We start from the raw sequence: 23,438 nt of genomic DNA on the forward strand, positions 1-23,438 counted from the left end.
GGGGCGGCACCGCCCACCCGCGCGCGGAAGCAGAACCCGGCCCCGCCCTCCCGCCGGCAGAGCGTCATCGGCGGGGGCGTGGCTTGCGGGGAAGGGGCGTGGCCTGAGCGGGCCGGGCGGGGCGGGTGGCCGCCGGGTCCCTCCGCCCTTCCGTCGCCAGCGCCGCCATGGCGGCCACCGGGGTCTTGCCCTTCGTCCGCGGCGTCGACCTCAGCGGCAACGACTTCAAGGTGCGGGGGGGAGCGGGGGGCAGCGGGGAACGAGGGGGACAGCCCGGCCCCAGGCCCCGAGCGGCGGGCGAGGCCCGGCCCGGTCCACCCGGCCCCTGTCAGGCCCGGCCAGGCCCCGCAGGCTCAGCTCGGCCCGCCCGGGCCCGGTGCCCTGGGGCTGGGGGATGTCCCCAGGACGGGGGTGCTTGTACAGGGGCAGCACCGGGCCCTGACCCCATCGGTATTATAGGGCCTGGCGATCCCTGGCCCCCCAGCCTCCACGGCTGGGCAACTGCTGCCCCCCAACCCATGGGGCCTTAGAGAGCCGGGGGATGTTGGCCTCCCGGTGCCGTAGGACTGGGTGATCCCGGCCCTCCAGGTCCCAGTTCCATAGGACTGGGTGATCCCAGCCCCCCAGCTCCCAATCCCATGGCACTGGGTGATCCCAAGTCCCAGTCCCATGGGACTGGGTGATCCCGACCCCCCAGTTCCCAGTTCCATAGGACTGGGTGATCCCAGACATCCCCCCAGGTCTCAATCCCATAGGACTGGTCGATCCCAGTCCCCCATCTCCCAATCCCATCAAATTGGGTAATCCCAGCCCGCCCCCCCAGCTCCCCATCCCATAGGATTGGGCCATCCCAACCTCCCAGCTCCCCATCCCATAGGACTGGGTGATCCCAGCCTCTCCTAATCCCATAGGACTGGGCAATCGTGGCTCCCCAGCTCCCAGTCCCATAGCATTGGGCGACGACAGGCCTTCCCCCTGACCACACAGGGTGGGTCACACTGAGGTCCCCAAATCCTCCCCTGGGGCAGGTGGTTTTCTCACCCTCCTCCTCCTCCTCACAGGGCGGCTACTTCCCAGAGCATGTGAAGGCGATGACCAGCCTGCGCTGGCTGAAGCTGAACCGCACGGGGCTCTGCTACCTGCCCGAGGAGCTCGCCGCCCTCCAGAAGCTGGTGAGCGGCACTTTTCAGGCAGAGGATGGGGCTTGATGGCTCCCACTGGGGCTGTGGGGTCAGACGGGACCCTGCGCGGCAGTGCCTGCCAGCCTCGTGGCTCATCGGCAGATGCTCTGGTGTCTAATAATAGGGCTGAGCTACAACGTGTGGTTGAAATCGGATGCAGGAGCTGTTAGGAGTGGGGTTGAGACAGATGAGGCAGACTTGTATTCAGTTTCACCTTGTTTTCCTAGAAAACCAGACTAAAAACCACACTTAGATCCTCTGCCCTCTAATAGAAGGGAAGAGTGAAGGTTTAGTATGGGGAGGAGTAAGGGTTTGGGGCTTTTTTTTTTCCTCCGCCTTTACTAGAAGATATAAAGAGCCGTAGCTGGCAGCTGCCTGGCTTTGTTTTTTGGGTGGTTCAAGTTTTGCGCACACGACCAGGCCTTTGGTGGAGTCCATGGCTAAGCTTTGCTTTGGCGGTGTCCTGCAGTGTGTTATGGACATCGTTAAATCGGTGTCAGACAAACACGATGCTTTAAATGCTGCCAAAAGTCCTCGTCACCGTGCCGGGTGCACCCTGCTGAGGCACAGCGAGCGGGGAAGCCCTCCATGCTGGTCGGAGCCACGCTCCTGCCAGTCCTGACAGACGTTCAGGCGCCACGACTAGACTTAAAACCTGGCATCTCGCCCCCATTCTGCCAGTTCCTCATTTTCCTGAGCAGGTAACAGCCGGGCTGTCAGAGGAAAACAAAAATTTTCCCTGGGCTCCTTTCCTACCCTGCCGGTCCCCACACATCTGCCCGTTTCCAGATCACCCAGGGAGAAGCGTTTCCAAGAACTGGGGTCTGTTTGCTCGGGGGCTGTACGGGACTGCCACAAGCCAGCTCAGTAGCAGCCCGGAGTGTCCCCAACCCTGCAGCAGGGCTGGGGTGTCTCAGCCAGGTCTGCCCCAGGGAACGAGGGGCGCGGAGGCAGCATGGACACGCTGGGGCAAATCAACCAGTTTGAGACTGGGGGCATCGCCACAGCCTCATGGGGGTCAGGGCTGAGCTCACCCCATGTCTCTGCGAGCCCCCGACTCTCCTGGGATTGAGGAGCCCCCACATCAGCGTGGGGACCCGACTGCTGTCCCACGCAGCCCTGTCTCCTCTCTCCTCTCATTGGGGCTTGTCTGGGGCTTCCCTGCAGGAACACCTCTCCGTGAGTCACAACAGCCTCACCACGCTCCATGGCGAGCTCTCCGGCCTGCCCTGCCTCCGGGTAAGTGTCCCCCTTATGCGTCCCACCTGCATCGGGGCTGGTATCCCCACGCACCCCTCGGCCAGCCCCTGGCTCTGGAGGCACACGAGGATCATCTATGGCCACCCCGAGGGGCTCAGCAGGCATAGAGCCGGCGAGTGGCTGTAGTCGTGCCTCTCTCTCCCATTTCAAGGCAATTGTGGCTCGTGCGAACAGCCTGAAGAACTCAGGAGTCCCTGACGATATCTTCCAGCTGGACGACCTCTCGGTGCTGGTAGGTGCAGAGTCTCCTCGGCTAATGCAAGAGCCAGCTCAGGCTCCTGGATCCTGTTCTTGCACCTTGGTGGCCCTTCGTGCTCCTCACGGAGCGTGGTGGGGCTGAAGAGAACCTGGGGGAAAGGTGCAGGGAGTAAATCAGGACTCACTGCTGCCAGGCTCCCTTTGATTTTTGGGTGCCCAGGCCATAAGTAGCTTCCCTGCAGCAAGAGCTCCTGTGCCCTTTCAGTGCCAGTCTTGACCCCATGCCCAAGCGCCGGGGAATCTGTCTGCGGGCAGGATAACCCTATGGCAATGCCTCCTGTAAAGGCTGATGCTGCAGCTGGGTTCCCCGCGTGCTTGTCCAGCTGCTGCTGGGCACTGATCCACAGGGCAAGGCCCAGCGTGGCTGTAGGCACGCCGTGTCCCCAAAGATGCCCCTCGCTCCTCGGGTTTGGGTGGTGGTTGCTGGGTGTGGGGCAGAGGGTGATGCCTGCATTGCTCTCCTGTTTGCTCCAGGACCTGAGCTACAACCAGCTCACAGAATGTCCCCGGGAACTGGAGAACGCCAAGAACATGCTGGTCCTCAACCTTGGCCACAACAGGTGGGTCCAGGCCAAGGCAGCCATCTCCCTCTAGCTGTGGCCACCTCCGTCCATCACCCCCTTCACTCCGGGTACTGCACTCTGTCCCTCTTTGAGGGAGACCTGGTGCTGGTGCGAGTCCCAGGCAGCCCTGAAGATCTCCATATCCCCGCAGCATTGAGACCATCCCCAACCAGCTCTTCATCAACCTGACGGACCTGCTCTACCTCGACCTGAGCAACAACAAGCTGGAGAGCCTCCCACCACAGATGAGACGCCTGGTTCACCTCCAGACCCTCATCCTCAACAACAACCCCCTCCTGCATGCGCAGCTCCGGTAAGGCCCCCTTTTCCAGGCTGGATCCCACGGTGCCGGGGCTGGGCCAGGTGCCTGCTCCAGCCCTGATGCCATCTCTGCCCCGTGGTTCTCCATGGTCCGCAGGCAGCTCCCGGCGATGACAGCCTTGCAGACCCTCCACCTCAGGAACACCCAGCGCACGCAGAGCAACCTGCCCACCAGCCTCGAGGGCCTGGTGAACCTGGCAGGTAGGGCCAGGGGACCCAGCCCCATGGTGCTCAGGGCCCTCCAGGGGCTCTCTCAGCCCTAGCATGGGTCTGGCTGGCATCGTCACCCCGTTGTCTTGCTCCAGATGTGGACCTGTCCTGCAACGACCTCAGTCGTGTTCCCGAGTGCCTCTACACCCTGGGCAGCCTGCGGCGCCTGAACCTCAGCAGCAACCAGATCACAGAGCTGTCCCTCTGCATTGACCAGTGGACCCAGCTGGAGACCCTCAATCTGTCCCGCAACGAGCTCACCTCCTTGCCTGTATGTCCCTGCCCATACATGGCGTCCCTGCCCATACATGGCATCCCTGCCCATGTCTCCATGCCACTGGGTTCTCCCTCACCTTGCCATCTCCTCCTTCCCCAGTCAGCCATCTGTAAGCTGACCAAGCTGAAGAAGATGTACCTGAACTCCAACAAGCTTGACTTTGATGGGATCCCCTCGGGTATCGGCAAGCTTGCCAATCTTGAGGAGTTCATGGCAGCCAACAACAACCTGGAGCTCATCCCCGAGAGCCTGTGCAGGTAGGGGACAGCCCCCAGCCAGATCAGTTCTGTCCTCAAAAGAGGACACGGAGGTTGTGTGGCGATACGGGCTCTCTGAGTGTCCCTGCCCTGGGCCTTAACCAGCATGTCCATGTCCAACAGGTGCTCCAAGCTGAGGAAACTGGTGCTGAACAAGAACCGCCTGGTGACGCTGCCAGAGGCCATCCACTTCCTGACGGACGTGGAGGTGAGAGCCCGTCATCCCCTCCACCTTGGGCTGGGTCCAGCACAGCCCCAGCATGTCCCTGGGATCCCGGGGCTGTAGGGTGGGATGGGCAAGGTGAGGACAAGGGGTCTTGGAACCAATACAGGCAGTCTAGCATACAGTTCAGCCCAGGCAGGTGGTGGATTTGGGGCTCCTTCCACATACCTGCACCTCACCGAAGCCCAGGGTGCTCCGGAGGTCTCCCAGCCCAGCCCACATCCTCAATGTCCCCATGAGCCTGTGCTTCAGAACAGTGAGGTCTCCTGTCCCCTTCTTGGCAGATCCTGGACGTGCGCGAAAATCCCAACCTGGTGATGCCACCGAAGCCAGTGGATCGGACGTCGGAGTGGTACAACATCGACTTCTCCCTGCAGAACCAGCTCCGCCTGGCCGGAGCCTCCCCGGCCACCGTTGCCGCTGCCGCAGCAGGTAAATGTGTGGGGACGTGAGGGACAGCCCTGCCTCGGGCAGCACCCTGGGAGAGGCCGGGAAACGAGCTTTGTCCCATGGCATGCCCTACACAAGGCACAGGTGTCATGGCTGCCTCTCACCCTGTCCCCGTGTCCCCAGGCAGCGGCACCAAGGACCCGCTGGCCCGCAAGATGCGTCTCCGGCGGCGCAAGGACTCCGCACAGGATGACCAGGCCAAGCAGGTGCTGAAGGGGATGTCGGACGTGGCCCAGGAGAAGAACAAGAAGATAGAGGTAGGGTCTGGGGTGGGAGAGGGTCCTCGAGCAGCACCATGGTGCCCCTGGCCCACCCCGGTTGCCAGCAGGGACCCAGTTGCCCCCAGTTTAGTGACCTGTCCCCGTCCCCACAGGAGAGCGGGGAGGCGAAGGCACCGGACCTGAAGACGCGCCGCTGGGACCAGGGCCTGGAGAAGCCGCAGCTGGACTACTCAGAGTTCTTCAGCGAGGACGTGGGGCAACTGCCCGGCCTCTGCGTCTGGCAGATCGAGAACTTTGTGCCCACGCTGGTGGACGAGGCTTTCCACGGCAAGTTCTATGAGGCCGACTGCTACATCGTGCTCAAGGTACCTGGGGAGGACTGAGGGTCCCCCACATCCCCAGCCTGGGGCTGTGACCATCCCATCTCACACCCCATCCTTCCCCAGACCTTCCTGGATGAGAATGGCTCCCTCAACTGGGAGATCTACTACTGGATCGGGCAGGAGGCCACGCTGGACAAGAAGGCCTGCTCCGCCATCCATGCCGTCAATCTCCGCAACTACCTGGGAGCTGAGTGCCGCAGCATCCGGGAGGAGATGGGGGACGAGAGCGACGAGTTCCTCCAGGTGAGGCTGACCCCCAGCCCCGCCACAGCCCCCACCCCTGCCTCTCCCACCCTCACCCCCTCCCTGCCCCTAGGTCTTTGACAATGACATCTCCTACATCGAGGGTGGCACAGCCAGTGGCTTCTTCACTGTCGAGGACACACAATACGTCACCAGGTACTGCTGGGGCCAGGGGCTGGAGGGATGTGTGGGGCAGGCGGTGCCGTACATCCCACTGTGGTTGTCTCTCCCTCAGGTTGTACCGTGTCTATGGGAAGAAGAACGTTAAGCTGGAACCGGTGGCACTGAAAGGGACATCGCTGGACCCGCGGTGAGCAGGGGGAGCGGCCAGGGGACACAGGGTCCCTGCAGAGGGACAGGGTGCTGGCAGGGTCCACCCAAGACAGCAGCTGCAGCTCTGGGGTGAAAATTGGCCATGGCAGCACCTTTCTACAAGGATGTGGGTCCAAACCCCACTGTGCAGCCCCAGCAGCTGCGGTGCCCTGCTCCGCAAGGACCCCTGGGGTGGGGAGGACACGGTGCACCCCACTCTCTCTTGACTGTCCTCTCACCTCTGTATCCACCAGCTTTGTCTTCCTCCTGGACCATGGCCTCAACCTCTTCGTGTGGCGCGGGAGCCAGGCCACGCTGAGCAGCACCACCAAGGCCAGGTAGGGCTGGGCTGGGGGGACGGGGGTGCAGGGAGCCCACCTGCCATCTCACCTGTCCCCGCCGCAGGCTCTTCGCCGAGAAGATCAACAAGAACGAGCGGAAGGGCAAGGCGGAGATCACGCTGCTCACCCAGGGCCAGGAGACCCCCGACTTCTGGGAGGCGCTGGGGGGGCAGCCCGAGGAGATCCGGCCCTGCGTCCCCGATGACTTCCAGCCCCACAAGCCCAAGCTGTACAAGGTGGGGAGCTGCCATCTGCGGGGCTATCGGTGCTGCCAGGGCCCTGCAGCCCCCCCTCACCCGTGTCCCCTTCCCCTCTGCAGGTTGGCCTGGGCCTGGGCTACCTGGAGCTGCCCCAGATCAACTACAAGCTCTCGGTGGAGCACAAGAAGAGGCTGAAGGCTGATCTGATGCCGGAGATGCGCCTGGTAGGATGTGGCGGGGAGGTTCTCCCAGTCTGACCAGTGAGACTGGTTTTGTGCCCTTTCTGCCTCCAGCTGTGCCCCGGGAGAGGCAGGTTCGGGGCGCGGGTGGGGGATGCGCTGCTCTTCCCGACTGTCTTTTGGGGAGCGTTTTCCAGCCAGGAAAGCCCAGGGGTGCCTGACCCCTTTTCCCTGCGGTGCCCTCAGCTGCAGAGCCTGCTGGACACCAAGAGCGTGTACATCCTGGACTGCTGGTCTGACGTCTTCATCTGGATCGGGAGGAAGTCGCCGCGGCTGGTGCGGGCGGCGGCACTGAAGCTGAGCCAGGAGCTGTGCGGCATGCTGCACCGGCCCAAGCACGCCATGGTCACCAGGAACCTGGAGGGCACCGAGTGCCAGGTAGGGCAGCCCACGTGCCCGCGGGGGCACAGACCCCTCGGATGGGGTGCTGGGTGCCAGGGAGGGTACTGGGCCGCAGGGTGCGTTACCTGCTCCCCGACGTAGGTCTTCAAGTCCAAGTTCAAGAACTGGGACGATGTCCTGCGTGTGGATTACACCCGCAATGCCGAGACGGTGCTGCAGGAGGGCGGCCTTGCCGGCAAGGTCCGCAAGGATGCTGAGAAGAAGGACCAGATGAAGGCTGATCTTACGGCGCTCTTCCTGCCCCGCCAGCCCCCCATGCCCCTCAGCGAGGTAGGGCTGGGGACTGTCCTGTGCGTGTCCCCATGGCGTTGGGCTGGGTGCTGATGGGAGGGGCTGGGTGGTCGCTGACTGACGGAGCACGTGGGGCCACAGGCGGAGCAGCTGATGGAGGAATGGAACGAGGACCTGGACGGCATGGAGGGCTTCGTGCTGGAGGGCAAAAAATTCGCTCGCCTGCCTGAGGAGGAGTTCGGCCACTTCCACACCCACGACTGTTACGTCTTCCTCTGCAGGTAACACCCGGCTCAACCCCTCTCTGGGGCTGCTGGACCACCTCATCCCCCCATCTCCCTGCCCAGAGCCCCAACCTGCCCCATCCCTCACATCACCCCCTGTTCTTGCCCTCAGGTACTGGGTGCCGGTGGAGTACGAAGAGGAGGAGGAGAAGAAGAAGAAGGGTGAAGGCAAAGGGGAGGAGGAGGGTGAGGAAGAGGAGGAGGAGAAGCAGCCCGAGGAAGACTTCCAGTGCATCGTCTACTTCTGGCAGGGTCGGGAGGCCTCCAACATGGGCTGGCTCACCTTCACCTTCAGCCTCCAGAAGAAGTTCGAGAGTCTCTTCCCTGGCAAGCTGGAGGTGACTCCATTGCCTGTTTCTGGGGGGTGACACAGGGGTCCCCATCTTTGCCGCACTTTTTCCCCATCCCCTCTGTCCCTCAGGCCAAGGGCAGGGGATAGCAGCAGCGATGGGGGCTGGCAGGGGGGTGCAGCTGGGGCTTGGGGTTGTGTTTGGGGGGGTCCCCATGGCCCTGCTGACACCCACCCCTGGCCAGGTCGTGCGCATGACCCAGCAGCAGGAGAACCCCAAGTTCCTCTCGCACTTCAAGAGGAGGTTTGTCATCCACCGGGGCAAGCGGAAGGACAGGGCCAGCCCACCCCAGCCCAGCCTCTACCACATCCGCACCAACGGCGGGGCCCTCTGCACCAGGTCAGCCCTCCCGACGGATGCTCCGGGCCAGGCAGCGCCCACGGGTGCCAGGCTCCCGGCAGGGTACGTGCCAGTGGGCGCAACTGCCTGATCTCTTGCTGATGGTGCCTCGTGGGATTCTTTTCTAGGTGCATCCAGATCAACACAGATGCTGGTCTGCTCAACTCAGAGTTCTGCTTCATCCTCAAGGTACTGCTCACAGCTGAGCGTCCTCAGGGATGCTCGGCCACTTGCCCCCCTCCCCTCTTGGGCAGCCCCAACTCTCTGTGCTCCCCCAGGTGCCCTTTGAGAGCACGGACAACCAGGGCATCGTCTACACCTGGGTGGGCCGGGCAGCTGACCCCGATGAGGCCAAGCTGGCCGAGGACATCATGAACCACATGTTTGATGACTCCTACAGTAAGCAGGTGAGTGGGTGGTGGCACAGAGGGGCTTGGCTCTGGCTTACCTGGGTGGCAGCACCCACCAGGGCAGGCGACGGCTGCGCTCAACCCTGTCCCTGTCCTTGCAGGTGATCAACGAGGGAGAAGAGCCCGAAAACTTCTTCTGGGTGGGCATCGGGAGCCAGAAGCCCTATGATGAAGACGCTGACTACATGAAGCACTCCCGGCTCTTCAGGTAGGTCCTGACCCAGGTGGGGCGGCTCGAGTCTGTACTGATCCCTTTCCTCATCCTGGGTGCCCTGGGCCATGGTGGCCTTTACCAGGGGCTCAGTGCTCCCAGACTAGCCAGGGCACGACAGGAAAAACCCTCTCCCAACTCTTCATCTCTGGGCATCAACCTGCTGAAAACAGCTGCTCCATCATATCCCTTCCTTCTGCATGAGCTGAGTCCTAACAAACCCGTGTCTTTGATGCAGTCCACTTCTTGCTGTCCCCGCAGGTGCTCCAACGAGAAGGGCTATTTCTCCGTGTCGGAAAAGTGCTCCGATTTCTGCCAGGATGACCTGGCCGACGATGACATCATGCTGCTGGACAACGGGCGGGAGGTGAGCCGGGGCGGGAGGCTGTCCTGTGTCCTCTGTCCGGGGGCAGTGTGGCAGGGGCTGAATTTGCCAGTGGCTCCATTGTCTGAGCCCGGCTGCACGTCCTTCCCACAGGTCTACATGTGGGTGGGCACCCAGACCAGCCAGGTGGAGATCAAGCTGAGCCTGAAGGCATGCCAGGTAGGGCCTCCCTCCTGCTTTCTGATGGAGAGGGAGGATTCGGGCGTTTCCACCTCCCCTTGGGGCCCAGATCCTGCCCTGTGCATGGTGGTACAGAGCTCCCAGCAGCTCCTGGGCTGGGGAACACCAGCCCCCAGACATGGGTGAGGGCCAGGGACTCCCATGACTGTGCTCTGCCCCAGGTCTACATCCAGCACATGCGCTCCAAGGACCCCACGCGTCCCCGCAAGCTCCGGCTGGTGCGGAAAGGCAATGAGCCCTGGCCCTTCACCCGCTGCTTCCATGCCTGGAGCATCTTCCGCAAGCCGCCTGCCTAAGGGATGGGGGCACCCAGTGCTCTGGCCATGGCCCCCATGGCATGGCTGGACCCCCCGGCACCCTGCACTGCCGCACATGCCTTCTCCCAGCCAAGCTCAACTTGGAGCCGCTTCTCCCCCGAACTGGGGCCAGCGGGGAGCACTGGGGCTGACCCTTTTGTCCCCCCACTTCTCCTGGCATGGGGCCCAACTCAGCCCCTTCCCCTCCTTGTGGGGGGGGGGGTATATGGGGCAGTGTGGGCGCCTGTTACACTCTGCTTGGGGATGCTGCTGCCCCAAACCAGTGCCGAGCTCCCCCTGCAACTGGGGAACAGGAGCGTTTCCCAGTTTGGGTGGGAGGATGCTTTGCCAGGGAGCGCTGGGCTGGAGTTGTGGGGCGGGGGTGGGGTAGGACAAGGGGCTCTCAGCCCTGGGCCCTACACCCGGCCCCACTGTCTGGGGGGATCCCAGCCCCCTCAGCAGGGGCCAGCCCGTTGGTATCATATCAATAAAGGCTGCACTTCTCACCCCGAGGCCGTGCCAGGCTCTGACTGCACCCATCTGACTCCCAAGCAGGGTCCCAACCCCAATCCTGCCCCGCTGTGGCTCGGGGAGGCGGGGGGGGGTCCCGCATCCACCCAGCTCCTCAAACACCTGCAGCCTGGGCAGTTGCTATTAAATGCTTTATTTTCAATATTAAAAACCAGTATTTTTAATAACTAAACAATGCTAAATTCATCTTACCAAAAAAAAAAAAAAAAAAAAAAAAAAAAGATGAGGTCGGGGGGGGGGGGTTCTACCAGGGACGCTACAGCCCCGGCCCCGTCAGGCAGCGATGGAGCCCAGGGCACCGCTGCCTCGCCCGGCTCCCCCCCCCCAGCCACACACGTACCGTAAGAGAGCCCAGGGCTGCGGGGGGGGGGGTGGGGGGGGTGTCCAAAACGGCCCCAGGACCCCAAAAGGAGAGGGACAGGTACCAGGCTGAGCCCCGGAGCCACACAGGGACAGCCCCTGGGGGACAGAGCCAGTGTCACCGCAGCCCCCTGTGAGGATGAGGCCGAGCTGGGGAGCCTGGGGAGGGGATTTGGCACAATGAGACCCCCCAGGATGGGGCCACTCCATGCCCCATCTGTGTTCCCCACCTGCCCTCAGCACCAGCATGGACTAGGGCCAGGAACTGGTGTGTCCCCTGCAGTGCGATCCCATCCCAAACCCACCCGTGGCAGGAATTAGTGTCAGAAAGGAGCAGCAGGCACGGAGCCCAACCTGGAGAATAGCCCTTGGAGAAGCCACTAAGAGAAAAAGGCCACCTGTGACCACCCCCCCCCCTCCAGGCTGCTCAAGCCCTCCAGTGACCACCTGGAAGCCAGGGGGTCCACGCTGGGCTCCCCCGGGAAGGGGACAGTCCCCAGGCAGCAGCCGGAGCCTCCCGGCAGGCAGGGGACGGGGCTGTAAACTGCAGGGAGCCGGGCATGTAAACACAGACCAGGGTACTGGGGGGGGCCGTGCCCAGGGACTCCCGGCCCCCCACCTCCCCAAGGGACCAAAACCAGGGGGGATGAGAAGGGTCCGCAAGCCCCAGCCCTCCCCATGGAGCCAGGGAAGCAGCAGCATCCCCCGGGAAGTGGGCTCTGGAGCCGGGGACAGTGACACTCAACCGTGTATAAAAAATGAAATTATCTTCCCCGGGAAGAGTTTGTGCACCACGACCCCAGCTCGGGGCCGGTGGGGGGGGCCGGGGCGGGCGGCCGGGCAGGGAGGTGTGGGGGGAGCGTGCCGGAGCCGGGGTGCAGCGGCGGCCGGCGCGGATGTTAGAGAAGAGGCGAGTCTACGTTACGCAGGGAGAGGGCACGGGGGGGTCCAGTCGAGTCACGCATCCCGGGAATCCGAGCACTGAGATGGGCCGGGGAGGCCGGTGATGCCTGCGGGTGACGCAGACCCTGAGAAGGGGACCTGGTGGGGCTCTAGGACATGGTACCCCCCTGCTCCCCACCCCTCTACAAGCGCCAGCGACCACAATCCCATTGTCCCATGACGGATGGGGATGCTGCGGCACTGCATGGGGGGTCACAGCTCCGAAGCCCGTGGCACCCCAAGGTTTGCAGCCGGAGCCATGTCCCCGCCGCGGCACAGGGCCACCCACCCCCGTGCCCACCCTGGGGACCACCAGCCCCTCACACACCTCACTTGATGAGGATCCCCGTGGGCCGTGCCTCGTCCTCGCTGGCGTTCCTCAGGTTCCTCTCCGCTTCCTCCGAGGACCTGGAGCAGAGCCGGATAAGAGGCAGCCGGGGGCACCGCCGCAGCCCCTCGGTGCCAGCGGCAAGGGCCACGAGCACTGCTTACACCATTTCCCCCCCAACTCACGCCAGGAAATCCTTCACTTCCTCCACAGTGATATCCCCGGTGGTGTCCAGCGGGTTCTCCATGCTGCTGTTGGGGGAATCGATGGTGCCAGGCGAGGAGGCGGCCGGGTGCTCCTCGGGGGACCCTGGGGAGCCATGGGGATGGGAAGGTTTTGGGACAGCCACAACACGAGGCCGTCCCAGAGCAGAGCCCACAGGGACGCAGTGCACATGATGGGGACAGAGTGATCGCTCACGGTCGCTGTCGGTGGGGGAGCATCGGCCCTCAGGGCTGCATGGGACGTGGGTGCCATTCGCCTGCGGCAGCTTCGGCGTCGCCATCAAGCTGTTGCTGGAAGGAAACATGGGGAGAAGTTACTGCCGGAGCCGGTGCAACGGGGCGGGTGCTGCCATAGCAAAGCTCCCACATCCCTGGGGCACATCCCACCTGAGGCAGGTGTCCTGGAGCCGGGCGACCTCCAGCCGGCACAGCGGCTCTGTCACGTTCCTGGCACTCAGCGAGAAGCGCTCGAACTCAGACGGCGAAATTAGGTAGAAACCTAGAAGGAGGGGACAACAAAGAGCCTTAGGGACCCCCGCGGGGCTCCAGCCAGAGATGATGTCCCATCTACAAGGGACATCACCCCCAGCGCAGGGTTGGTGTCCTCACCCTGGCCGTGCTTGGTGAAGACACAGGAGGCGATGCCGCTAATGTCCTCCTTGCGGATGCAGCCGTAGTGGACCTGGGGCCGCAGGCTGGGCACGGTGAAGATGTGGATGTCACCCAGGTTGGTGAGACACGCCAGACAGTTCTCCAGCCGCTCCTCGGAGCCGGCGCTGGCCAGGCTCACCAGGGCCACCTTCCGCACCCGGCAGCCCTCGTGTGCTGTCAGCTTGAACTTGGTCTTGGCGCTCACTTTCGGCAGCGTGAAGACCTGGGGATGGGCAAGAGGATGCAGGTGCCAGGGGATAACGGGGTGGCACTCGAGCAGCATCCCACCACAGAAGCCCTTGGCAAAGGGCAGCCCCTTTCCCTCGGAGCCACTACCCTGGGAACAGGCATAGGAGTGCCCCTGGACGGTCATCTCCATCCCTCTGCCCAGGGTGATGGGGACACCCAGAGAGGACGTGAGACACGTTGCGGGTGGTGCGTCCCAGCCCCACCACACCAGGACTCCAAGCCCCACACTCACCTTGAATTGCTCCTCGGAGGAGATGAGCATGGAGTGGCTGCCCTGCATGTCAGGGGCCTTGGCCAGGTCCCGTGAGACCTCGTAGGGCTCGGGGAGGGGGTTCCCCCGCCCATCCAGCACCGCAATGGCCACCACCGGCGCCCGGTGCATCAGCTGGATCTCCTTCCCCAGCACCGCCTCCACTGCCCGCTCCGAAAACTTCTCCTGCGATGGCACCTCCAGGGCATAGGCGAACACTGAGCCAGAGTTGGTCCCTGCCCACATCGTGGGGCCGTGGTGGGCAGCTGCGGGGATGGGAGAAGTGTCAGAGCCCCAGCCTCACAGTGTGGCACCAGCCAGGCCCAGCTCGGGGGCTTTTTCCAGGAAGGGGGGAGTCCTACCATCTCGTAGGAAGGTGTCAGCGAAGTAGAGGCACCGCACCACCCCTGAGAGCGAGTCGTCAGCCGAGCGGGGCTCGATCCGCCGCTGCACAGGTGTCATCTCCACCTCGGGGGGTCCCGCCTGCTCGGCCAGCTGCGCGTTGGCCTCCTGCACCTGGGGACGGGGACACGGGGGTCACCCCCTGCCCAGCAGGGACGAGGAGCAGCCATGGCGGCCCCGCTCGCTGCCCACCTTGCTGGAGGGGCTGCTGCTGTTGAGCCTCTTCTTGCCTGACACCCGGCTCTTGCGGATGCGGCGGAAGGACTGCCGCAGGGACTTCTTGAGGGACTTCACGCGGGACAGGGGCCCCTCCATGGCCAGCGAGTCATTGGGGTGCAGCGTACACCTGCGGGCACCGATGCTGCTCAGCGCCCGGACCCCTGCCACGTCGTTCCAGGGGGGATGCGGTCCCCAGCACCGAGATCCCCCCCATACCTGGCCAGCACGGGGTTCCGCCGGTAATAGTCGAAGAGTCCGAAGCCATGGCTGGTGCCGAAGGCCACAAGGTTCCACTCAGAGTGGAGGGTGACGGCGGTGACGGCGGCGGGGGGCACGCACTGCACCAGCACGCTGGGCTGGAAGCCAGGGGCGAAGGGCAGGGGCCCGTTCCTGGGGGCCAGCCGGTCGTGGCCCTTCCAGGTGAAGCCCTCGCGGTCCTGCAGCAGGTCCACCGTGGCCACGCTGACCGCGTGCTCCGACTTCTCGTCGCTCAGCTCCATCACCAGCACCTGTAGGGGAGAAGCGCAGACGGTGGGGGATGCATGCCAGCCCCCCGGGACAGCCACCCTGCTGCAAGCCAGGGGCAAAACTCTGAGAGCAGAAGCCCTTCGTGGACAGACGTGGGGGTCTTCAGGGTCTGAAGCCCCCTTCCTGCCACGTGTCCTTGATGGGGGAGCCAAGAGGTGCCCGGCAGCCCCGGCTCTGTCCCCTGCTGCCCTACCTGCCCTGCCGTGCCGGCCACCACCATCTTGGCCGTGTACTTGCAGAGAGCGATCTTCTGCACACCCAGGCGCGGGTCATCGCTGTAGGGATCAAAGCAGCCCACCTGCGGGAGGGACGGGGAGGGGCAGGCACCTTCATACAGCTGCAAGGCAGCTCCCCAGTGCACCCCCATGTCCGTCCCCCCCCCCGCCACCAGCTGGCGGGTACCAGCTGTGGCACACGGGCTCCTCCGGGCATCACGCCCGGGAAAGGTCTGTCCCCACGCGTCCCCCAGCTCCCCGCCGACGCTGGGGCAGACCCATGAGACGGGGCATGAGGAACAAGCAGCCCTTGTGTCCCCACCGGGCATCACACGGCAGCTGTGCCCCGAGCCGGGGGACACGTCCCCAGGGTGCAGCTGGGATGGCTCTGGCGGGTGCTCCTCCGTGCCCGCCTCTGGGCTTGCCCCCTCCCCGCTGCTGGTGGAGGCAGGGGGGTGCTGGGGTTCGCAGCAGTGTCCCCCCCGCCCCAGGGACCTCACCTTGCGGAAAGGCGGCCACTCCTCCTCACCCGCCTGGTTGAGGCTGTCGTTGTGCTCACAGTCCGTCTGGAAGATGCTGGCGGTGCCCAGCTTGTAGAGGGGCTTCAGGGAGACCCCCGAAGCATCCCAGAACCGCACCGTGCCATCCTCGTGCCTGGCCCGGGGGGGCGACATGGGGAGGCTCTGTTAGCGCAGGGCCCTGACATCTGCCTGGCTAACAAGAGCCGCCTGTGTGCTGGCAGCCACCGTGCCAGAAGCAGGGGGACAACACAGCCGGTGACACACTCCTGCCCAGCCATCAAGCCAAAGAAGAAGAGGGGCAGACCACCCAATAAGAGTGGTGGGACCCCCACCACCACCCCATCCCACTCCCTGACTGCAGGAAGGAGTTGGGGATGCGTGTCCCGCCGCCCTCCAGCACATTTTGAGTTTCCCAGGCCCCCTCCCCACTGCAAGGCCACTCACCCGGTGAGGAGAAGCCCCCTCTGCGTGGGCTCCTGGGCCAGGTTCTTCCCCCCATCGATGGGCCAAGCCTGGAGGGAGGGATGGAGGAAGGGATCGAGCCCACCCATGGAGAGCAGGAGCAAGGGTCACCCCTCCGCCAGCCCATCCTGGGGGGCTTGGGGACCCCAGATTTCCCCCCCTCTGCCACTCACCGCCGAGGAGAGCCGGGGGCTCTGCTGCTCGCCGGCGCTGATGATCCTCTCCCAGAGCTTGAGGGGCACGTTGGAAACATGGCAGGAGCAGGTGATGGCAGAGGAGTGGAGCGGCGCCAGGTACGGGGCAGGGATGGTGGGCCAGCCCGGAGTCTGGAGGTCAATGGCCACCAGCTCTTCCTCCACCAGCACCACCAGGGCACGGGGGTTCTCAAAGCCTGGGGAGGGGGGAAATGGCTGCTACTAGTGGAAACCCCCCACCACAACCCCCTTCCCAGTGCTGCCCCGGTGGGACGTACCTCCCTCGGCCACCTCAGCGCTCTGCACGGTGAAGAAGTCGATGACGCGGGAGGTGAAGTCAAGCGTGGCCAGGGTCTGGCCCTGCAGCACGCTGACGCAGTGCCGGTCGCCATAGCTGGCCCGTGGCATTCCCCCACTGAAGATGATGAAGGGGTTCCTGGGGGCGCGGGGTGAAGCAGCCTCCATCAGACCTCAGACCCACCTTCCCCACAGCCCAGGTCCCCCCCAGCCCCTGTGCCCATCACCAGCCCAGCCCGTACGGGGGACATACCCGGACTCACAGGTCCGCCAGAGAATTTTGCTGATGGCTTTGCAAGGGAACGGACCTGAAACAGAAATATCAACCCTGCGGTTGCAGCACCGGCACCAGGATGGAGCGGATCAGCCCCCAACCCTGCGATTTTCCCCCATACCGTAGGGGATGGTGGACATGACGGGCTGCTGGGTCTTCTGGCCGGCACCGTTCACCGCCCACACCATGTACCCGCCGTCGCTGTGGGAGCTGACGATGCTCTTCCCGCTCTGCTCCCAGGCCAGGCTCTCAAGCTGCTGCGGGGGCACACGGAGAGGGGCTCGATACCCAGGATGGGATGGGGGGGAACACACAGGAGGCCACAGCCCCACCAGCCCCCCGCCAGCCCTGGTACCTGGTTCCCCAGGAAGAGGTGCTGGACGGCGCGCGTGCTCTGCTCCCAGAGGACCACCAGCCCCCGGCTGTACCCGATGAGGAGCCGACTGCTGTCGCGTGGGTGCTCCTGGATGGACTCCACCGGCCCCAGCGCCTTCCCGCAGCGGTAGTCATCGGGGACACTGCAGGGCGACACACAGACAGGGGGGTGAGGGGGGGGCTGGGAGTGGTGGGGACGGGGCGCGGGGCCGGCGGGGCTCACCTCTGCAGGATCTCGTCCGGGAAGAGGGTTTTGTCCTCCAGCAGCACCAGGGTGGGCAGGGAGAGGAAATACACTGCGCCGCCCTCGGTGCCCAGGCAGGCCACCGTGCCAGCAGACGTTGGCAGGACCACCGTCACCCGCGTGATGCCGGGGGAGCAGCTGGAGGGGGGGAGCAGGGGGCTGCGTCAGCCCCATGCTGGGTCTGAGGGAGCACCAGAGAGAGCCCAAACCTCCCCTGCCCTGACACTGTATCCCCATCGGACCAGGAGGACGGGGACAGCCTCAGCACTAACAGCAATTAGAGCCATTAATCACCCCTAGGACCTGCCAGCACCTATAAAAAGCCCAGGGCTGCGTTGCCCCACCCCCTGCCGCCGCAGCATCCCAGTCAGGGATCCAGTCAGGATTGGAGGAGCATCCCAGCAAGGAAACCACTGCCACCAAGGGGACCTTGGCTGCCATCCCGCCCTAAGTGGGGACGGCTGCTCCCACGCTCGGTTCCCAGCCGGCAGCGGTATCACTCCCGGCCGCAGCCCCAACGCGGGGAGCGGCTGAGGACCGCCCCCCCAGGCAAGTACTTAGCGCTGTCGGACCCTGGGCGTCCCGGGAGGCCGAAGCTGCGGGTCTCTTCCAGGTGGGAGCAGCCATCCTTCTGGCAGACCTCCCAAAGGTGCAGCGTGTTGTCATCCAGCAGGGAGAGGAGCCAGCCCTGGGGGGAACAGACACGGCAGGGTGGGTGGGGGGCTGGGGGGGCTGCTCCTGGGCCCCACAGGGACACCCACCTACCTGGCCGGGGAGGAAGTGCAGCTGGGTGACGGTGGCCGTCTCCTTGTGTAAGCCCGTCAGCTCCACGCCTGGCGCGCCGTATCTGGGCGGGGGGCCGTCAAAGAAGCAACAAAGGTAGAGAATGCCCAGGACCCCCCCCCGTCCAAATTCCCCCTCTCCCTCCTCAGGTCACAGTTCTGCAAGCAGGATCCAGTTTAGCCCCGTCCCACGTCCCCAGGGCGAGACAGGGCTGAGCATCCCAGAGCCAGGGCTCAGTACCACGGTCCCCAGGGCTGGCTGGGATCCAGCAAGCACTTCCAACCGGGATGCCCCAGGTCAGGACGCAGCCGGCGCGTGGCCGGGGTGGGTGTGCGAGGGCCAGGCCGGCTCCTGCCCTCTGCCACCCTCTTCTTCCTCAGCTGCAGGGCTGTGGCCGTGCAGAGGCACCGGCAGCAGGGTGGGGTTCGGCATGCGCCGGCACAGCCGCACTCACCCGACTGGTCCCGGCTCCTCCACCGGTAACGCCGCTCAGCAGGAACCGGGGCAGGACCCGGGCGGCAGCTCCAGCACCGCACGGTGCACGCCGACCCAGCGCCTCCCCGACACCCCCGGTCCCAACGAGCTCCTTCCTGCAGCTCGGCATCGACGGTGCACAACGCAGCCACAGCTCGGCACACACCGTGTGCCGGGGGCTTCCATCCGCCAGCCCCTGTGGTCCTTGCCCCCGGCCGCCCCCCCACGGTGCCCTCGGCATGGAGAACTGGCCCGGCGGCTCTGCCTGGACCGACAGGCAGGAGCTGTCTGGCAGCGCTGGGCACAGCCGAGCCTGTGCCGAGCCGGCAGAGCCAGGCCAGAGCCGCAGAGGCTTCGGGGAGGCCAGAGCACGGGGCAGGCGAGGGGGAGCACGCAGGGGGGGTCTGGGTGCTGCAGGGACGGGGGATGCCACCCGTCCTTACCCCTCCTGGGGGCTTTCCCCACCCAATGGTGCCGCTGGCCTAAAGACAGGCAGCTCTCGGTGGCCGGGGAACGCCGGTGGTAGCAGCTCACCGCCAAGCCCAGGGACCCCCAGCTGCCCCGGGGCATCCCCCAGGCTGCGGCGCCCCTCGATGCCGGGCTGTCTGCAGCCAGATCCACCCAGCCCAGCCGGGGAGCACCCATGGGTGCCCCCACTAACCAGTAGCACCAGTCAGGCCAGCTCCGGCTGCCGCCTCGCCCGGCCCCAGCTTCCCCGGCACCCTGAACCTCCAGAAGCATCTTCTGGGTGGCAGCCGGAGCGGGGCGGGATGGCCACCAGCTGCAGTGCCGTGGGCAAGACCGTGCCACCCCACTGCCAGCCCCGAGCCGGGTACCACCCCAAAAACATCCCCGGAGAGGATGCGCAGGGCACCACAGCCCCCCGCCACGGTGGCTCCACGGCCCCCAGAGGGGGTTCGATCCAGGGGTGGCTGGAGCCAGCACCCCACAGCGGGGCAGCCGAGCGGAGCGGCCAGCGACATCGCGACCGGGCTGGCACTGGCAGTTAAAAAAAAAAAAAAAAAAAGAAAAAAAAAAAAAAAAAAGAAAAAAACGCCATCTTTGTGCTCCGGAGGCAGCGAGCCGCTGGCTGGGGGGAGGAGGAGGAGTGCGGCGGCCCCCCAGCCTCCCAAACCCTGACCCCAACCCCGATCTGGGCGCAGCCACCCCCGCATCCACCCCCCCCGGCACGTCCCCTTCCCCCCCCCCCCCAACATTCCTGCGGCACAGGGCCCCCCGAGCGCGGGCCGCATCCAGCCCTGGCCGCCCGCCAGCAGCCCTCTGAAGTCTCCCTGCACGCTGCCGGCAACAAAGCCCGGCCGGGCCCCGCGTCGTCGTGTCGTGTTGTGTCCCCCCCACCCCCGGGCCCCCCCACCCCAGTGTCAGGCCGTCCAGAGGCCCTGCTGCCCCTCGCCCGGTTGATCCGGCAGCCACCCCCAAAGGTGGCCAGGAGCCCCCCCGCCCCGGGATAAGGGAGGTGACACTGGGAAGCGCCCCCCCCCACGCCTGGTGTTTCGGGCAAGGCGGGGGTTTCCTCCGCCCCCCCCTTCCCAGCCCAGCTGCAGCCCAGCTGGATGGACGGACGCCGGCACGGCCATGTCTCCCGGCATCCTCCGGGATGGGGGCAGCCAGGGGGGGCGCGGGGGGGTCCTTACCTCCTGCCCTCAGTGGGGGAAAAGGATACAGCTTCACGGCTCCCGCCTTGGTGCCGATGGCCATCACGCGCAGGACGGGGTCGTAGGCCAGGGCGCTGGGCTGGCTGGGGAAGCCGTGCTCCACCGTCTGCCACAGGGACACGCAGGTCAGAGCCGGGACCCCCCACTCTTGGATCCCCCCAAACCCCTTCTTTGCCCCACGGCTCTATCCACAGTTCCCATCCTGCACCAGCCTGAGCTTCATCCCCATGATGGAGGAGCATGAGGACACTGCCTTGTCCCCCAGTGCCACCAAGGGGTGTCCTTGGGGTGGGGGGACACAATTCCCCACCCAACTTCCACCTGACACCCCAAGATGGACCAAACCCAAAAGCCACGCTGAAGGACGGGGGAGGTCTGAGCTTGCACAAGGCCCCCCCGGCCAGCACTTTGGGGAAGGGACCCCCCACCCTAAACCCCTGCCCGAGGTGCGGGTGCCCCAGGAGGCGTGAGCGGGGTCCAGCTCAGCCCCACAGGCAGGCGGGACCCCCACCACGACATCCCCGGGGGTCTGCGGTGCCGGGTGGCAGAACCAGGCAAGCGGGACCTGCCAGCACCGGGGACATCCCCTCTGGAGCCATGTGCCGCCCGCGGGCACCTTCCCAAGGAAGTCCCGGCCGGCGACGGCATGCCCGGGCTCGCTGGCTGGGGAGGGGCTGCCCGCCTGGCAGCGGGGGGACGCGGGGGGCATCCGCCGCCCCGGCCCGCGGCGAGGGGACCGTGGGGCTCCCGGGGGAGTGGCCCCGGGGGCAGCTTGGCTGAGAGGCGATGGCTGGATCAGATGATACGGAGGCGCCGGAGCCAGACTGGCCGGATCCTGACCCGCTCCCTTTGTCTGGGGCGGCCGAGGCGCACGGGGGCAGCTTTTCACACCCGCCGGCACAGCCACCGTCACCCCCTGGCTCCCGCTCACCCTCCGAAGGGACACCTTCAGGGGCATGACAACGTCCCCAGAGCACCCAGAGGGTCCCAGCCTGGCTTGGGGGGGCGAATTAACGGATGTCTGTGTGTCCCAGTCATTGTGACAGCTCCACGCAGGGTCACCCTGAAATCCCCCCAGGATGAACACCGCACTGGAGGATGGTGGCGGGACTTGGGACGGCAGCAGCACAGGGACATCCCGGTGATGCTTTAGGCCGGGAAGCGATACAACGACCCCGGAAAAGACCCCCCAGCACTCCTCCAAAAGCGCCCTCCCAGCTGCCCTGCACCCCGAGCCCCAGATGGGGGTCCTGGGTCCCAGCCCTTCCTCCCGCCTGGCAGCAGAGCCGCATCCGGAAGGCTGTGCCGGCCCGGCCAAGGAGCGCTCCCGGCCAAATTACAGCAAATCCCAGGCAGATCTGGAGCTCGGGAGGAAAAACAACCGTTAATGGGAGGCAGGTGGGCAGTCGGCAGCCCAAGCGCTGGGCCGTCCGGAGTGGGGCCACTCCCCGGCCCCCCCCCGGACAGCCCTCTGGGTGCAGACCCCCCAGGGCGCCTGCTCGGGCAGGATCCGGCCGTGGGACCATCCTTCCCAAAATCGGGGGGCTCCGGCTGGGCTGAGCCTCGCAGCCCAGTGAGACCCTCACCCACAGTGGTGAGTTTTTGGGGGAACAGGGCTGTGCCAAGGCGGTGGGTGCTGGCTGGGACCCCCCCCACCGCGGCGCAACCCAACACCTCCCAACCCGGCCCCGCTGTGGGGTGATCCGGAGCGGTCCCTCCGGCGTACCCCACAGTCACGACCACAGCAAGCGCCTGACGCCAGTGCCAGGATGCTGCGGAAGGATGGACGGACGGACGGACACGGTCTGGGCTCAGCCAGGGGCCGGTGCCGGTGTTCTCCTGCTCCCGCAGCCAGGGCTGGAGGATGGTCCCAATGCCGTGGGGCTCCGGGGATGGGGCGCACCGATCCCCGGCTGGGCACCCACCGGCACAGCACGTCCTGCCGATGTGCCGAGGGAAGGGTCCGGCACCCCAGGGCTGGCGGGGTCCCTCCCTGGTTGTTTGACAAGGCGGGGGGGCTGCCCACGCCACATGAGGGGGGCCTAGCGGGAAACCTCCCCGGTGCCGGTGGGGGGGAGCCAAGCTCTGGGCCTTCGATGTCCTCTGTCCCCCTGAGACACAGCTTTGGGGTGCCAGGGGACCCCAAGCCCCCAGCGCCGGGGGTCACCACCACAGCTTTTCCTGCTGACGTAGGGGGTCTGTCCCCCCCCCATATCCCACCCCAGGGGAGTTTGGGGCTGAGCCCCCCAACAGAGCACACAGCCGGGGATGCTGCGGGGCTAGACGGGGTGGGGGGCCGTGGGGTGCCCCGAAAAGCCGCTGCCGGTGAGCGAGGCCTGGGGGAGCCATGGGGCAGCGCGGGAACCGGGGTGCTCGGGGGAGCCCCCACCCCAGGGGGGCTGGGGAAGGGGGATGACGCGCCGGTGGGGGGGTGGCATCCTGCCCCAGGCTGCCTCCCGGGTACCGGAGGGGGTGTCCCCTCAGGCGGGGTGTCCGCTGCACCCCCGGGGAGGAGGGCAGCCCCCCAGCCTGGGGGTCTCGGTACCCGCCCCCACCCGGGGGTCCCGCCCCACCAGGGGTGTCTCCTCCCCGGGGATTCCCGGTACGTTGCTCCCCACCGCGGCCGACCCCCCCCCCCCCCGGGGGTGTACCCCGGTCCCCGGGGGGGCGGTGCCCCGTGCGCTGCTCCCCGGCGGCGGCGGCGGCATCCCGCCCAGGGGGTGCCGGAGCCTGCACCACCGGGGGGCTGCCCGCACCCCGCTCCCGGGGCTCTGCCCGACACCTCCGGTAGCTCCCGGTGGACGTTCCCCCCACCACCACCGAGGGTTCGCCGCCGCGCCCCCCCCGCCCCGGGCGCACCTTGCTGAAGGCGAAGAGATCGTGCCGGAGACGGTCGCGATGCGGGTCGGCGCCCTGCCGCCGGAACCGAAACTTCATCATGGTGGGGCCGGCAGCGGCCCGGTACCGGGCAGGGCGGGCGGGGCCGGCGATCCCGGGGGCCGGTACCGGGGCGAGCGGTCCCGGTGCCGGTCCCGGTGCGGACGGTGCCGGTCCCGGCCGGGGGGCGGGGGACAGAGGGGGGGGCGGGGGGGGGGGGGATGGGGGGGCGGTGCCGGTGGCGGGTCCCGGTGCCGGTGGCGGGTCTCGGTGCGCGCGCCGAGCGCCGAGCGCCGCGCGCCGAGCCCCGGGCAGGCACCGCCGCGGCGGGGCGG

General features: G+C 66.1%; 2 protein-coding genes across 6 annotated transcripts; one reads left to right on the top strand and one right to left on the bottom strand.

Annotated features, from left to right (window-relative positions):
• Positions 1-76: 76 nt before the first annotated feature.
• FLII (FLII actin remodeling protein) lies at positions 77-10,696 on the top strand. The gene is made up of 30 exons (XM_063344780.1): positions 77-230; positions 1,062-1,172; positions 2,349-2,420; positions 2,593-2,673; positions 3,174-3,259; positions 3,414-3,575; positions 3,681-3,784; positions 3,889-4,064; positions 4,170-4,327; positions 4,451-4,535; positions 4,835-4,982; positions 5,124-5,257; positions 5,374-5,586; positions 5,668-5,847; positions 5,921-6,003; positions 6,083-6,157; positions 6,414-6,497; positions 6,565-6,736; positions 6,820-6,924; positions 7,126-7,317; positions 7,423-7,611; positions 7,714-7,853; positions 7,969-8,194; positions 8,391-8,545; positions 8,674-8,734; positions 8,824-8,952; positions 9,057-9,163; positions 9,428-9,533; positions 9,645-9,710; positions 9,893-10,696. The coding sequence occupies exons 1-30, from the start codon at positions 168-170 to the stop codon at positions 10,025-10,027; spliced, it is 3,798 nt and encodes a 1,265-aa protein (XP_063200850.1). The 5' UTR covers positions 77-167; the 3' UTR covers positions 10,028-10,696.
• Positions 10,697-10,803: 107 nt separating this feature from the next.
• Positions 10,804-23,309, bottom strand: LLGL1 (LLGL scribble cell polarity complex component 1). Of its 5 annotated transcripts, none has more exons than XM_063344783.1 (23): positions 23,086-23,308; positions 20,235-20,332; positions 18,059-18,140; positions 17,851-17,981; positions 17,273-17,431; positions 17,030-17,192; positions 16,796-16,931; positions 16,654-16,708; positions 16,382-16,539; positions 16,083-16,300; positions 15,892-15,959; positions 15,427-15,580; positions 14,905-15,009; positions 14,400-14,692; positions 14,157-14,310; positions 13,925-14,078; positions 13,545-13,828; positions 13,022-13,286; positions 12,800-12,911; positions 12,609-12,703; positions 12,374-12,497; positions 12,189-12,268; positions 10,804-11,899 (listed from the first exon to the last, which is right to left on the bottom strand). In XM_063344783.1, the coding sequence occupies exons 1-22, from the start codon at positions 23,164-23,166 to the stop codon at positions 12,190-12,192; spliced, it is 3,168 nt and encodes a 1,055-aa protein (XP_063200853.1). In that variant the 5' UTR covers positions 23,167-23,308; the 3' UTR covers positions 10,804-11,899; position 12,189. The 5 variants fall into 5 exon arrangements, with proteins under 5 accessions (XP_063200853.1, XP_063200854.1, XP_063200851.1 ...); XM_063344784.1 differs by having other exon boundaries at positions 10,805-11,928; positions 12,609-12,697; positions 23,086-23,309; XM_063344781.1 differs by having other exon boundaries at positions 10,805-11,928.
• Between the last annotated feature and the right edge of the window lie 129 nt (positions 23,310-23,438).

The sequence above is a fragment of the Chroicocephalus ridibundus genome, chromosome 8 (genome assembly GCF_963924245.1).
Source record: "Chroicocephalus ridibundus chromosome 8, bChrRid1.1, whole genome shotgun sequence".
Lineage (NCBI taxonomy): Eukaryota > Metazoa > Chordata > Aves > Charadriiformes > Laridae > Chroicocephalus > Chroicocephalus ridibundus.